The 16138-nt window shown below is 42.2% G+C and overlaps 1 protein-coding gene across 1 annotated transcript in view; it reads right to left on the bottom strand.

Moving 5' to 3' along the window:
* Positions 1-824: 824 nt before the first annotated feature.
* Positions 825-16138, bottom strand: part of LOC110931331 — a 45472-nt gene continuing 30158 nt past the window's right edge. Inside the window, exons 5-7 of the mRNA XM_022174728.2 lie at positions 1754-1818; positions 1191-1253; positions 825-1009 (exon numbers count right to left, since the gene is read on the bottom strand). Of these exons, the coding sequence (XP_022030420.2) occupies positions 825-1009; positions 1191-1253; positions 1754-1818 (313 nt within the window). The remainder of the gene's footprint in view (positions 1010-1190; positions 1254-1753; positions 1819-16138) is intronic.

Genomic DNA, 16138 nt, shown 5'->3' with positions numbered 1-16138 from the left:
TATTTTACTGTCTATATAAAATAAAAGATTTTCACCATTCATATCTCTACGGTCTATATAGAGATATGTTGGCTACCTGGTCGAGGGTTAAGGGAATGGTTTGGTAAGGTTCTTGCCTTGTTTAGTGTATATATCATGTAAGGACCTGGGTCAAGCTTACTAGGACCTCCTTCAATACCCACCGGTATTGGATGGCGTGGGTGCGAATGGCTTGATCCCTCATATGTAAACTACTATTAATACATTAACTCGGCTACTTGGGATTGTATCCCTGCTGACTCAAACCACTTAGCCGAGGGTAACGTCACCTTCAAAAGAGGGGCCTACCATATTACGCATTAATAACTTAATTAATTATCTTCCAATATTCTGACCCATTAGGATTGTATCCTTGCTGACTCAAACTACTGGGTTGAGGGTAACGTCACCTTCAAAAGAGGGGCCGACTACTATAACTAAGATAATCTCTTAAAAAGTGCAAAAGTGTGGAAATCATCAAAGGTTACACTAAAGGCTAGTCGGATCCAAGTGATTCATCTTGTCTATCTGTTTTTATTTTTATTTTTATTTTCAACATTTTTAGTTTTTAATTTTCATGTTTAAATTTTTTTCTTAAACTTTTGATTTGATTAGACGTTGAGGATAAACCGGTATTAAAAGCTCTTGTGTCCTTGGATGACATCGGTATCTTACCAACGCTATACTACGCTCACGATGGGTGCACTTGCCCATATGTGTGTTTAGTGTTAGTAAAATATCGTGTTTTATAAATTTAAAACTTGACTAAAGTGTTAAAAAGGGCTTAAAATATAACTAAAAACCTATCACACTCGATACGCATCAGCCATATACATATCATCATCATTTGTACGACGTGTAGACTGAACTTCTTCGCGAACTTCATCGCTAGTACCACCTCCTCTAGGACTGTATGATTCTTGTTGTGCCCTATCAAATGCTTTATCAAACCCATCGACTTTTCTAATATAGTTATGGATCGCCATCGACGCTATCACAATACTCACTTGGTGTTCTTACGGGAAATAGCTTTCCACACTCCAAAAGTACGTTCAATGATATTTCACAATGATGAGTGGTAATAGTTAAATGTCTCTTTTGGTCCACGAGGAGCACGCATATCACTTGTTTGTGCACGTCGAAATCCGGTATATGATAACGAATGTTCGTACCTTTGTATGGAGCAAGATACCCTCTAGTATTTGGGTATCCGACATCAACAACATAATATTTATCTGCAAATAAAATAAACAGTTGTTATTCGTTTTAAACAAGTATTAAAAACATAAAAATGACATTACTAAAATTATACTAACCACCCGTGGGATGTGGAAATTGAAGTTTCGGACTCTCTAATGCTTCATTGAAAATTCTCGTGTCATGTGCAGTCCCCTCCCATCCGGCCCACACAAATGTAAAACACATGTTAAAATCACATACAACCATTATATTTTGTGTAGCGTATGTCACACCCCCAAAATCCACCATGCGGAGTATCACCGCTTGGGGGCATGACATGACCAAGATCGAGCCACCAATCATATTGAACAACGTAATTAAGTAAATAAAACCAACCACAATACAATTGGTGACCAAAAGAAAGTAACCGACTTAAGTTAACAGCGGAAGCATAAAACAAAAGTCCAAAACATAAGTTCGTAGTTCTTAAGTTTAAAGACCCAAATCATAAGTTCCATAAGTTTATAAAGTTTGATTATTAAGTACGGGACATAACAATCCACATCATCCTCATCCCACAACGACCTCCTCCTCGTGCATGCTTCATAAGCATCTAGCGACCTGTAAGGCATGTAACAACGAGTCAACAACAAAGTTGAGTGAGTTCACGGTTGGTTGATTAGTTTTAAGTTGTTTTTGAAAAACGTGGTTTGACTTTCGTTGGCTTATTTGCCATGGGGGTTACCCCATAGTTGAAAGTATGTTTAACCAGTTCCTTTATATTACCAAAACCATATCCATAATCAGTGGGGGCTTCCCCATGTGAACCACTAGACCGTTAAGATATCGACAACTGACGAACAATAGTTGTGCTCTACGTTAATGTCTATCATCATTGACAGTTTGCCATAGTCCATTAGTACACGCTCGTCCGAAGGCACGGTGTGAGGTTTGTTAAACCTAATAGCGCTATTAACTAATGACCCGCTCACCATCGGCCTCGGCGATTAAGTCGATATAAAATGAGGGACATAATGATAGAGTTTTGTCTAGTAGGTTTTAAGGTTGTTGTCCTACCCAAGGACGACGAACGTACGTATTCTACCCAAGGAGAATACGCAGGATTAATATTGGCATCTTACCTATGGAGGATGGCGGTACATATCCTACCCAAGGAGGATATGTAGGTTCCGTTTTAGTTTTTTAACCCATTCCCAAACCACCGGGAATCCCATGCCTTAGAAAGTGTGTGAACTCACCTTTGGTTGCTCGGTTTGACTCTCAAGTATAGCTAACAGTCAAGGTCGGTCAATCACGTCCTAATATGATTATCAGTTAGTCATTTAGTGGTTTCAAATAGAGCACAAAGTTCCTACACGTATCTACTACATATCATGCATTCACTTTAATAGTTCACGCTCATATAAACATTCCACCTATAGCTACTCAAGAACAAGCATACGATATTGCACATAATACTTTCATTGACATATAATATGTTAGATCATCCTCAGATAACATACTCGACATTTAGACACGCAAATTACTACTTATGTCATTTCAGCTTTAATATCCAAAACTGGGCTGTTTTCAGGCATTTTAATAAAACAGTTAACTTACTCCAAAAATTCCCAACTTTTACATGACGTCTTAAACGGTCCAAATATTATTGTGTAAAAATCTTGGGATCCAATTCATTACCAATATTTTATAGAAAAATCATTTACCGAACTGCAATCAGATTCGTCACTTTCCGACTGCAGTCCACGGAAAAATTCATTTAAAATACATTATAAGCCCGATTGACGATATTCCAATGGGAGAATTACAACTACATCAGTGTCCATATACAGTACAAATTTCATGACCTAATTCTACACAGATTTCAAGTTATGATGAAAAACATAACACATATTTTCTACAGTAAAAACGCAGCTTGAGCTGCTGTCCAAAAACAGTCCTTTAAAAATATTAAACGATGTCCAAAAATTATGATTCCAGTGCCAATAGAACCGTATTTCGAAATAGCACGTCATAGACTCAAGAAAATCAATTTTTCCTTAAATATCGACCTGTTTACAGCCAACTGAAGTTGGCTGTAAATGGTCGGACAGAAGCTGTTTTCAGCTTGTAGTGTTCTAACGCAAGTTCTATTTGTTCCGTTAACATGTTTAGTGACCAACAACGACATTTAACATCAATATTAACAAGCAAATCATCAGGTAATCAACAAAATCAAAACAACTTCATACTAACATCACTTCATCACATTTCATCTTTATGTAAACCTTATGATCATGTTTCTAGTTCAAGTTTCTTTGTGTTCTTTAAGTTTGTCATCATGTAACCTACTTTAACCACTTAAATAACATGAAATATGAAGTGTAGGATGTTCTTACCACTAGCTCAAGGCTAGGGATGTTCAAGAGGAGAAAAGTGGTGGTTAATAGCGAATAGAGAAGGTCTTTCAACTTCCGAGAACACCAAGCTTCGTTGTGCACCTTCTAACACCCTTGTATATGTGTGGAATGGAAGAGACTTGATTGAATGATGGTGGTGTATGGTGTCACACCCCCAAAATCCACCATGCGGAGTACCACCGCTTGGAGGCGTGACGTGACCAGGATCGAGCCACCAATCATATTGAACAGCTTATTTTAAGTAAATAAAACCAACCACAATACAATTGGTGACCAAAAGCCTGTTAACCAAGTTTTAAATTAAACAGCGGAAGCATAATACGTGATATCAAAATATAAATTCGTAGTCCATAAGTTTAAAGTTCAAAACGCAAGTTTAATAAGTTCATAAGGATTTAAATATTAAGCACGGAACATAACAGTCCGTACACCACAACGACTCCTTCCTCGTGCAAGCTCCAAGCATCTAGCGACCTGTAAGGCATGTAACAACGAGTCAACAACAAAGTTGAGTGAATTCACAGCTGGTTGTTTAGTTATAGCATTCGTTTCGTAAATCATTTGTTCGTTTTGTAAATCATGTATCGTATGAATTCGTATCGCGGTCTTTCTAACATGTTTGCGAAGGTTGGTGGGGGCTTCCCATGTGTTACTAGACCACGCGTATCGACTGCTACGAAAATGTAAGAGGTGCCCTAAGTCAATGTCTATCAGCATTGACCCTTTGCCCATAGTCCATTAGTACACGCCTGTCCGACTGGCACGGTGTGAGGTTTGTTAAACCTAATAGCGCTATTAACTAATGACCCGCTCGCCATAGGCCTCGGCGATTAAGTCGATAAATGAGGGACTTCAATTGATAGAGTTGATGGTCTTATGGTCGTGTACATAGGCTTTACGTACGTGCCCTTCAATCCGAGGACAGTAGTAAATAGTTTAATAGAAATGATAGTTCGAGTAGCCATTCAATCCCATTCCCAACCCACCGGAAATCCCATGCCTTGGAAAGAGTGTGAACTCACCTTGGTTGCTCATATTTTATATGTTCCAAAATTTATTATTTAAAAATTTCAGAGTCCAGTTCGTTCCCATATTTTATAGAAAATCATTTTCTCGACTGCAATCTGATTTGTTACCTTCTGATTGCAGTTTACGGAAATATTCACTAAAAATTAACCGTAAGTCCGTTTGACGAAATTCCAGTTAGAGGGTCGTCCTGACAACGGTGACCAACTACTGTAAAAATTCCATGAGTCGATTTTACTAAGGTTTCAAGTTATGACTCCAAATATGACACACTTTTTCTGCAGTAAAAATGCACCTTGAGCTGCTGTCCAAAAATAGTCTTTTAAAAATAGTAAACGGTTTCGAAAAATTACAATTCCAGTGCCATTTGTTTAGTTATTCCAAAATACACATTTTAGGCTTCAGAAAATCCGTTTTTCGATTTAAAATGATCCCGTTACAGCCTGTTGAAGTTGGCTGAAAATTCAACTCAGCAAGCTATTTATATTGTGGAAGTGACTAAAAGTGCATAGACAAAGACCCTAACCATGGTTTATTGATGAACAAGTGTTAAAACTTCAATCATGCTTTAACCAACCCCAAACCATCCAGATTTAAACTTCACACACCCTTTTTATATATGGTTTTTATGCAGAACTTTAAGTTCAACATTTTAGTGTTTTAGCTCTTGTGTGTCATGAACATTCAAACAAAACATAACAAGAACAAGATGGAACAAGGGTGTGAAGAGACTTACTACTAGCACAAGGCTAGGATAGGAATCTAGAACAAAAAAAAATGAAGACAAGAAGATGGTGAGAAGGACTTGAACAAAGCTTCCTTGTTAGCTCTTCCATTTGCAACTTCTAGAAATCAATTTTGGAGCTTGGAATGGCACTTGAATGTGTTGAAGGAGAAGATATGAAGGAGATGGTGGTGGTTTCGGTTATAGGGGGCCGAAAATAAGGAAATGGAGTGAGTGAGAGAGTGTGGTTTAGTAATGATGGGTGATCTCAAGGACCAATGCATGTAAAGATGCTCTTACACCATGAGCCACCCTATCCCTATGGTCATGATTACTTATCTCTTGGCCAACCATAATCAAGATTACAAGAATATTATCTCAACAAAATATTTGGTGAAGATTTGGCTGAAAAATCGGTTGGGGGGGGGGGTAAAGTGAAAGTTTTTGTTAACTAATAGGTATTAAGTTAGAAGGTTAAGGGTATTTTCAAGAATAGTGGGTGTATGTCATGTTTACATGGTGTATGGGGATTTTTGTGACCAAAATTAATTTAAAATGATAAAATAATATTTCTAACAATATTTTCGTATCTCGGTTAATGTCCGGTTGTTCAATCGGATACTGTTTCGTTAATTTGTTTAATTGTTCCGTAAGGCGTCTTATACCTATATTTTTGTAACCAAATTAATTCCTAACACATAGGAAAATATACCGGACTATTTAGTAACTTTTCTGTATACTACTAGTATGCTAACACGCACATGTAATTATAACACAGTAATCGGAGAGCAGTTAAATAATTCAGCACAGTCATCAAGTACTTTTATTATCATTAATAAACTGTACGGTTACATGTAAATTTGAGGGTTGTCACATTCTCCCCCTGTTAAGAAAATTTCGTCCCGAAATTTAGCACGTGGTTACTGAGAAGCTAGTTAAGTTGCGTTGGTTTCTTGGTTTTCCTGGGGTGTCACATCATCCCCCTGTTGATTTGGAATTTCGTCCCGAAATTTTGCAGTAGCTTCAGTCTCAGTAGTGGTTGCACTTTTCTTAAACAACTGGGGATACTTGAGTTTCATTTGGTCTTCTCGTTCCCAGGTATACTCTGGGCCATGACGGGAATTCCAACGAACTCGGACGAGAGGTATTCTGGTGTGCTTGAGAATCTTAACGTCTTGATCCGTAATATCTACTGGTTCCTCGACGAATCGCAGCTTGTCGTCGATTGTGAGCTCTTTGAGAGGAACTATGAGGGTCTCATCTGACAGACACTTCTTCAGATTCGACACATGGAATACGTTGTGAACTCCATTGAGTTCTTCAGGTAGGTTCAGCCTGTAAGCGACTTTGCCAATTTTCTCAATGATCTCGAATGGTCCGACGTAACGCGGATTGAGCTTGCCTCGTTTGCCAAAACGAACTACACCTTTCCAAGGTGAGACTTTGAGTAGCACTCGATCCCCAACCTGGAACTCGAGTGGTTTTCTTCGTTTATCGGCATAGCTTTTCTGACGGTCACGAGCTGCCGCAATTCGTTGTCGTACCTGAGCAATCTTTTCTGTTGTATCTACTACGAGTTCTGGGCCAGTGATTTGACTGTCACCAACTTCTGCCCAACAGAGAGGTGATCGGCATTTACGTCCGTACAATGCCTCAAACGGAGCAGCCTGGATGCTGGTGTGGTAGCTGTTGTTATACGAAAACTCCACTAACGGAAGATGCTTTTCCCAGCCATTGCCGAAGTCGATTACGCATGCTCTAAGCATGTCCTCAAGGGTTTGGATGGTGCGTTCAGATTGCCCATCTGTCTGTGGGTGATAAGCGGTGCTCATATCTAAACGTGAGCCAAAAGACTTATGCATAGCTTGCCACAGTTCAGAAGTAAAACGCGCGTCACGATCTCCGTGCCTTGATACTACTTCCTTTAGGTATATGTCTGCTAGAGTAGAAAACTTATTCGTTTCCTTGATAGCCAGAAAATGTGCAGATTTGGTCAGTCGATCCACGATCACCCATATGGTATCGTTTCCGCGCTGAGATCTGGGCAGGCCAGTAACGAAATCCATGGAAATTTGCTCCCATTTCCATTTAGGTATCTCTGGTTGTTGAAGTGGGCCTGATGGTTTCTGATATTCGACCTTGACCCTAGCACAAGTCAAGCATTTACCGACGTAGGTTACTATGCTGGCTTTCATACCAGGCCACCAGTATGTAGTCTTTAGGTCGTGGTACATCTTATCCGAACCAGGATGTACTGAATAACGAGACTTATGTGCTTCATCCATCACCAGCTCGCGTAGGTCTCCATACAGTGGAAACCAGATGCGTCCGTTAACATAGTAGGCGTCGTTTTCTTTTTGTTCTAGCCGTTGCCTCGATCCTCGCAAGGACTCAGCCCTGATGTTTTCTGCTTTCAATGCTTCAACCTGAGCATCACGAATTTGGGCAGGAAGACTAGATTGGATGGTAAGCTGTAACGCACGTACACGCTTAGGTATAGTATCCTTTCGGCTGAGGGCGTCGGCCACAACATTGGCTTTGCCTGGATGGTAATTGATAGCGCATTCATAATCGTTCAAGAGCTCTACCCATCGGCGTTGTCGCATATTCAATTCCTTTTGCTTGAAGATATGCTCAAGACTCTTGTGATCGGTGTAAATGGTGCACTTGGTACCATACAGGTAATGTCTCCATATCTTAAGCGCGAAAACAACTGCTCCCAATTCCAAGTCGTGCGTAGTGTAGTTCCTTTCGTGAACCTTAAGTTGGCGTGATGCGTAGGCAATGACCTTGTCACGTTGCATCAGCACACAACCAAGTCCTTGGATGGAAGCGTCGCAATAAACCACGAAATCGTCTATGCCTTCAGGCAATGAGAGGATAGGTGCGCTACAGAGTCTATCCTTCAAGTGCTGAAATGCGGACTCCTGTGCATCACCCCAACGGTAGGTGACACCCTTTTGAGTCAGTGAAGTGAGAGGTTGCACAATCTTGGAGAAATCTTTGATGAATCTTCTGTAGTATCCTGCCAAACCCAAGAATTGGCGGATTTCGGTTGGTGTACGGGGTGCAGGCTAGTTCTTGATCGAGTCAACCTTGGATGGATCAACATGAATCCCATCCTTGTTTACCACATGGCCTAGAAAGTGGACTTCGCGAAGCCAGAAGTCACATTTTGAAAATTTGGCGTACAACTGCTCTTTTCGAAGAAGTTCCAGAATAAGCCTCAGGTGTTGCTCGTGTTCTTCCTGGCTTTTCGAATAGATCAGGATGTCGTCAATGAACACTATGACAAACTTATCCAGGTGCATTCGTTAATCCGAAAGGCATAACTAGAAACTCATAATGGCCGTAACGAGTTCTGAATGCTGTTTTGGAGACGTCCTCCTCTCGGACTCTCAGCTGATGGTATCCCGATCTCAAATCAATCTTAGAGTAATAACTCGACCCTTGCAACTGGTCGAACAAATCGTCAATGTGTGGAAGAGGATACCGATTCTTCACAGTCACCTTGTTGAGCTCGCGGTAGTCAAGACACATCCTGAAAGTACCGTCTTTCTTCTTCACAAACAAGACTGGAGCTCCCCAGGGTGAAGAACTAGGACGTATAAAGCCCTTTTCCAAGAGTTCTTTTAGTTGCGAGGACAGTTCTTCAAGTTCCGATGGAGCTAGACGATACGGTGCTCGAGCTATGGGCGCTGCTCCAGGAGCTAGCTCGATTTGAAATTCAACTTGGCGATGAGGCGGAAGACCAGGTAATTCCTCAGGAAATACCCCGGGAAAGTCGTGCACAATAGGAATGTCTTCTATCTTCTTTTCCTCTGAGGATGCATCAGAAACGAGGGCTAGAATAGCGGTGTGGCCCTTTCGCAAACACTTCTGGGCCTTAAGGAAAGAGATGATGCTCACAACAGCACCACTCTTGTCGCCACGAATTATGATGTGACAACCCGAATAACTAAGGTTAGCACTACTTAATATTCCACAAGTGGGAAAAGGGGTTCTGTCCCGTTATTTGATCAGTGTGAAACATAACCCACCTATAGGGGCCATAGCAGTAATTGTCCCCCTACTCAAACTCAAACATGAAATTTCTCATTTATCGTTGGATTCTTTCGAAACTCGACGCTGTCGAGTGTTACCTGAACACCCATCTGAACACCTAGCGAACCGTGTAGGATGTTAGGTGCTTATACGAACGTCCTTGAGTTGGATGTCCCAGCGTCGAATGAATGATCGATACTTTTCTTACTCCTCCTCATTTATTGAAACTCATGGATTGACGTCTCCGATCCCGAAGTGTGATCACTTCTGCAACACTCTCGTATCAGACAGTGAACTACTCGAACCACTCGCAACGACGACGGATAGGAGGATGAGCGTGGCACCTTACCGACCTCAGTAATGGTTAAGTTAAAACGTCAACAACCCAAGGAACAATGATAGTTTTGGGAGTTCTAGTAACAGTGGCAACAACACTGGATGTGGTATTCGCGATGGACATTTAGGATTGGTGTGGGCAACGCCAAGATCGTAACAACATGGTGGTCTTCATGCTCTTTGTAATAAATCACTTCGTCGCCGTTTATCTCAACCCTGGTACATCTCGAAATCGAACCTGTCGTGGATTCGGCAGATGGCAAGCCTATGGAAACCTCATATGGTTGTTGGAATGCAATCTCGACCTTGTGGGACAAGTGATCGACGTCGACCATCCTACTGCTACCCTTGATAGATTTGATGCAGTAGCCGTGCGGATTGGCTATTCAGATACCGTGTAGATACACCCATGGAGGAGAAAACTTTGTGCGAAGAAGTGTTGTCTATTTCAACGTGTCAGAGAGGCACAACGGTTAACTTCATCTCAACAAGAAGGACCAGGAGTGCCTACGGAAGGATTACCCAGCAATGTTAACCCTCAACACGGATGTCAAGACTAAGGAAAGGAGGATCGAGGATCCACCAGTTATTCGTGACTTCTCCCTAAGTGTTACCAGAAGAACTGTCAGACTTATCTACACATCGTCAGGCGGGATGTGGGACCCGTATCATGTTAGAAGTATCCTTTGTTATTGGTACGTCTTATTACCCTACACCAGGAAGGTTGCAAGAACTGCCTAATCAACTTCAGGAATTAATGGACTCGAGTTTCGTCGAACCTAGTTTTCGCTTTAAGGAGCCCCGTTATACCCGGGAAGAGAAGTTGTTACGCACGTGTAACGATTATCGAGAACTCAACAAGGTGACTGTGACGAACCGCTACCCCCTTCCACGTATTGATGACTTATTCGACCAGTTGCAAGGGTTGAGCTACTGCACAAAGATAGACCCGAGGTCAGGCTACCATCAACTGAGAGTCCGGGATGAGTACGCCTCCAAAACAGCATTCAGAACTCACTACGGTCATTGTGAGTTTCTAGTCATGCCATTCGAGCTAACGAACGCACCGGAGGTCTTCATGGATCATATGAACAGAGTGTACAAGCCCTATTTAGACAAGTTTGTGATTGTCCCCATCGACGACATTCTGATTTACTCCAAGAGTCAGGAGGAGCACGAGCAACATTTACGGCTTACCTTGGAACTTCTACGATCAGAACAGCTGTACGCCAAGTTTTCAAAATGTGACTTCTGGCTCCGTGAAGTCCACTTCTTAGGCCATGTAGTAGACCAGGATGGGATCCATGTTGATCCATCCAAGGTAGATTCGATCAGGAGCTAGCCTGCACAGCGTACACCAACGGAAATTCACCAATTCTTGGGTTTGGCGAGTTATTGCAGACGATTTATTAAAGAATTCTCAAAGATTGCACAGCCGCCTACACCACTGACACAGAAGGGTTTCACCTATCGTTGGGGTAATCCCCAGGAAACCGCTTTTCAGCACTTAAAGGATAGACGATGCAACGCACCTATACTTTCATTGCCAGAGGGCACGGGCGATTTTGTGGTCTGTTGTGACGCATCAATACAGGGTCTTGGTTGTGTATTGATGCAATGGGATAAAGTCACTGCTTACACTTCATGCCAACTTAAAGCTCACGAACGGAACCACACTATGCACGACTTAGAGCTGGGAGCTGTTGTTTTCGCGCTTAAGATTTGGCGACATTTCCTGTACGGTACCAAGTACACCATCTACACCGATCACAGGAGTCTCGAGCATATCTTTAAACAGAAGGAATTGAACATGCGTCAACGACGATGGGTCGAGCTCTTGAACGATTATGAATGCGCTATCAAGTACCATCCAGGCAAAGCCAATGTTGTGGCTGACGCCCTCAGTCGGAAAGACACTACACCTAGGTGGGTACGAGCTTTGAAACTCACTATTCAGTCCAGTCTCCCTGCACAGATACGAACTGCTCAGATAGAAGCATTGAAACCCGAAAACGTCAAGGTTGAAGCCTTGCGCGGCTCAAGGAAACGAATGGAACTGAAGGAAGACGGCGCCTACTATGTAACGGGGCGTATTTGGGTCCCACTCTATGGCGGTTTACGGGAACTTATGATGGATGAAGCACACATGTCTCGCTACTCGGTACATCCAGGGTCGGATAAAATGTACCACGATATCAAAACAACATATTGGTGGCCTAGTATGAAAGCCCACATCGCGACTTACGTCGGCAAGTGTTTGACATGTGCAAAAGTCAAAGTGGAGTATCAGAAACCAGCGGGCCTACTCCAACAACCCAAGATACCACAATGGAAATGGGAGGAGATTTCCATGGATTTCGTTACAGGCTTACCCAGATCCCAGCGTGGGAATGATACTATTTGGGTGATCGTGGATCGACTCACCAAGTCTGCACACTTCCTGGCTATAAAGGAAACGGATAAGTTCTCCACTCTCGCAGACGTTTATCTTAAAGAAGTTGTTTCGAGGCACGGGGTGCCCACCTCTATCATTTCAGATCGGGATGCACGATTCATGTCAGAGCTATGGCAAGCGATGCACAAATCTTTTGGCTCACGGTTAGACATGAGCACAGCATATCATCCTCAGACGGATGGGCAGTCTGAGCGCACGATCCAGACTCTTGAAGACATGCTTCGGGCATGTGTTATCGACTTCGGCAACAGCTGGGAAAAGCATCTCCCTTTGGTGGAGTTTTCGTATAATAACAGTTATCACACCAGCATTCAAGTCGCTCCATTCGAGGCATTGTACGGGCGTAAATGTCGGTCACCTCTCTGTTGGGCAGAGGTGGGGGATAGTCAGATCACGGGTCTAGAGATTGTAGTGGACGCCACGGAAAAGATTGCGCAGATACGGCAACGTATGGCGGCAGCTCGCGACCGTCAGAAAAGCTACGCGGAAAAGCGTAGGAAACCGTTGGAATTTCAGGTCGGGGACCGGGTTTTACTGAAAGTCTCACCCTGGAAGGGTGTGGTTCGCTTTGGCAAGCGAGGAAAACTAAATCCGCGGTGTGTCGGACCGTTCGAGATCATTGAGAAAATAGGCAAAGTGGCCTACAAGCTAAACCTACCAGCAGAACTCGGGGCAGTTCATAATGTTTTTCACGTGTCGAATCTGAAGAAATGTCTGTCAGATGAGACCCTCATAATTCCTTTTAAGGAACTCACTATCGACGAACAGTTACACTTCGTCGAGGAACCTGTTGAAATCACGGACCGGGATGTGAAGGTCCTCAAACACAAGAGAATCCCTCTTGTTCGAGTTCGTTGGAACTCCCGACGTGGCCCAGAGTACACCTAGGAACGCGAAGAGCAAATGAAAGAAAAGTATCCCCAGTTGTTCGCGAACAGTACAACCACTGCTGAGGCTGAAGCTACCACGGAATTTCGGGGCGAAATTCCAGATCAACGGGGGGAGGATGTGACACCCCAGGAAAACCTTGCAACGTAACGAGCTTCCTCAGTGAGTACGTACCAAATTTCGGGACGAAATTTCTTTCAAGTTGGGGATGATGTGACAACCCGAATAACCGAGGTTAGCACTACTTAATATTCCACAACCTTTGACGTGTAACGAACTTAATTACGTTTACTTGTCTTGTCTTGTCCACCATGTGCACCACTAAATGTTTGTGTGAACATAATTATTTTGCTATACTAGGAATCGTTAAACGTTTTATGTGTTGCTAAATGAAACTGGGTAACTAATTGAATTAAACTGCGAATGTAATTGACACGCTTGGGTAACGAACTTGTTTAGCACACACATGTTGGGCCGCATTTGGATATCTTGGCACACACCTCTCGGTTCACACTCGAAGCCCAAACTCAGTCCTTTAAACCTGAAGCTTGGCCACCCCTTGTGGGTGTTTGTACCCGATTCAAAACAAAAGCAACAGGTGGGTTGGCGGCTCAAGTGAGTGGGCTCAAGCCCATTCCGGTTATAGCTTAATCACCTAAACCAAACCCTTGTCCATTTAAATGTATATCCATATGTTTGCTTATCACACAACTCCAAAACAAGAACCCTACTGGTTCCATACTCTATGTACGGCAGGAGAAACCCCCCTCTCGAGACATCACCCTATTAATCGAATATCTTGGTTAGTAAACCCATATTTATGTTAAATCCTATTTTGATTGTTCTTTACATGATTATGGTTAGCAAAGGTGTCATAATATGCTGATTATTTCTTTAATGATGATCATACTATGAGTATATTATGTGAGATGTCTAGATAGTGCAGCCAAGTGGATAAGAGTTACTTTAGGTTGTCGGCCATAATCCTCATATGTGCATGTGAATTGTCAGGTAACATATGATTGCTTATATGTGCAAAGTGGTAATGTTTCGCATGTGAAATTGGATGGAATATAGTATGCAAAAGGTTCTCGTTAACCGATGACTTAATGACTTAATGATTGTGCCTAGTGATGGAGTTCATGACATGTTCTGTTTCATTATGTGATGATTAGGGTTAGCAAATGTATAGGTCGACGAAACAGTTGGGTGACGAAACTGGAGGGTTTCTTCACAGGGCCTGTCACCGTAGATACTTTCATGGGACTTTCGTCGAGTAGGTTAACATGTTGAACAATGGACAGAGTTGTTGTGTTTCTGAACATGCATAATAACGAAATCATAGTGTTGGTTGTTAATGATAACGATGAACTTGAGTTGGGTTACGTGATTAACTGTTTGGGTCAAACATATTGGCCTACAATAAATTGGTTGGGCAAGTGGACTTGTGTAACGGGCCTAGTATCTAAAGTGATTATATGCTTGGTTGGGCTTGACCTGTAAGGGCTGTACATTTTAGGAGTTATAGGATTGACTGAATTATTATTTATGTAACGTACTCGAGACCCGCTTAGTTGTGTGCTGATGATTTGAATAAGTATGGCTATGTGTCTTATTTATACGTTACTTGTGTGATACGAGCAAAAGATATGTGATTTTGGTGTTCTTTGCGACACCAAACAGTTATCGTAAATATGACATGTGATAAACAACATGACATACTAAATTTATAAATGGGAACCTGAGTCCGTGTTATGAATCACTAAGTGCACTGAATGACTAGGGTGTGTTATGATATTAAATGCATAATATGCAAGATGTGATTATATGACGTAAGTGCACGTGAACTAATTGTTATCGGTAACCATGCTAGGACGTGTTTGATCAACTGATAAACAAGTAACCAATCTTACCGAGCAAACCAAGGTGAGTTCACACAGCCAAGGCATGGGGTTCCCAGGGTGGGAATGGGTTATTGGATTATTTACTTGTACTTACCTAGCTTATGGAACTTAATTATATGGTCCTCGGGTGAGGAAGGGTTATGGATAAGACACGACTAGACTAGTGATACTTATTGAAACGATCTTCGCACACATGCCCGGGGTAGGCCGCGATAATATGACTAATCTTCGCACACATGCCCGGGGTAGGCCGCGAACTATACACTAATCATCGCACACATGCCGGGTGGCCGCGATACAAATATACCTAGTCTAGCATACTTGGGAATTTTCCCTAGTCATCGCACGCATGCCTGGGAGGCCGCGATACGAACTAATGCTATACATGAATTAATGAACGAACATAAGGCTTACCTATACTATTACATTTTCTGAACCATTAACTGTGAACTCGCTCAACTAGTTGTTGACTCTCTGCTGCATGCCTTGCAGGACTTTAGGTGCATATCAAAGGAACTTGCCGTCTGAGAAGCTGGAGTTGTCATGGGTTGAGATATATGGAAACGCAACGCAAGTCACCAGTGGTTTTATAAACACTCATTGAGTTAAATATGCTTCCGCTGTAAACTGTGAAATATTGTAACATTGTAACACTTGTTGTTTATAAATGAAAGTTTTATTTACCTATACTTATGAGTTCAATGTGATTGATGGTTAAGATCCTGGTCAGTCACGCCTCCAAGCGGTGGTACTCCGCACGTGGATTTTGGGGGTGTGATATATGAGGGGTTCTTTACCAGAACGAGGAATGCGGACGATTTTCTCCTTGCAAATAATCTCCGCTTGATGATGAGATAGCCAATCCATCCCGATCACGACGTCAAAACTACCCAGAACGATAGGAATAAGATCGATGGAGAAGGTCTGACCAGCTAGGACGAGGTTACAGCCCTTAACTATGTGTGTGGCTTCAAGACTTTTACCGTTTGCTATTTCTACCGTGTGTTTGGTGTTCAAAAGTGTTGGAGTGCGCTTAAGCATTTGGCTAACTTTCAAGGACACATAACTAGTATCGGCACCCGAATCAAATAACACAGTAACAAAGAAATCATCCAGAAGAAACTTACCCATCACAACGTTGGGA

The sequence above is a fragment of the Helianthus annuus genome, chromosome 3 (genome assembly GCF_002127325.2).
Source record: "Helianthus annuus cultivar XRQ/B chromosome 3, HanXRQr2.0-SUNRISE, whole genome shotgun sequence".
Taxonomy (NCBI): Eukaryota; Viridiplantae; Streptophyta; class Magnoliopsida; order Asterales; family Asteraceae; genus Helianthus; species Helianthus annuus.
The sequence above is the reverse complement of the archived record's forward strand: the minus strand, read 5'-3'. Positions and strand labels throughout refer to the sequence as shown.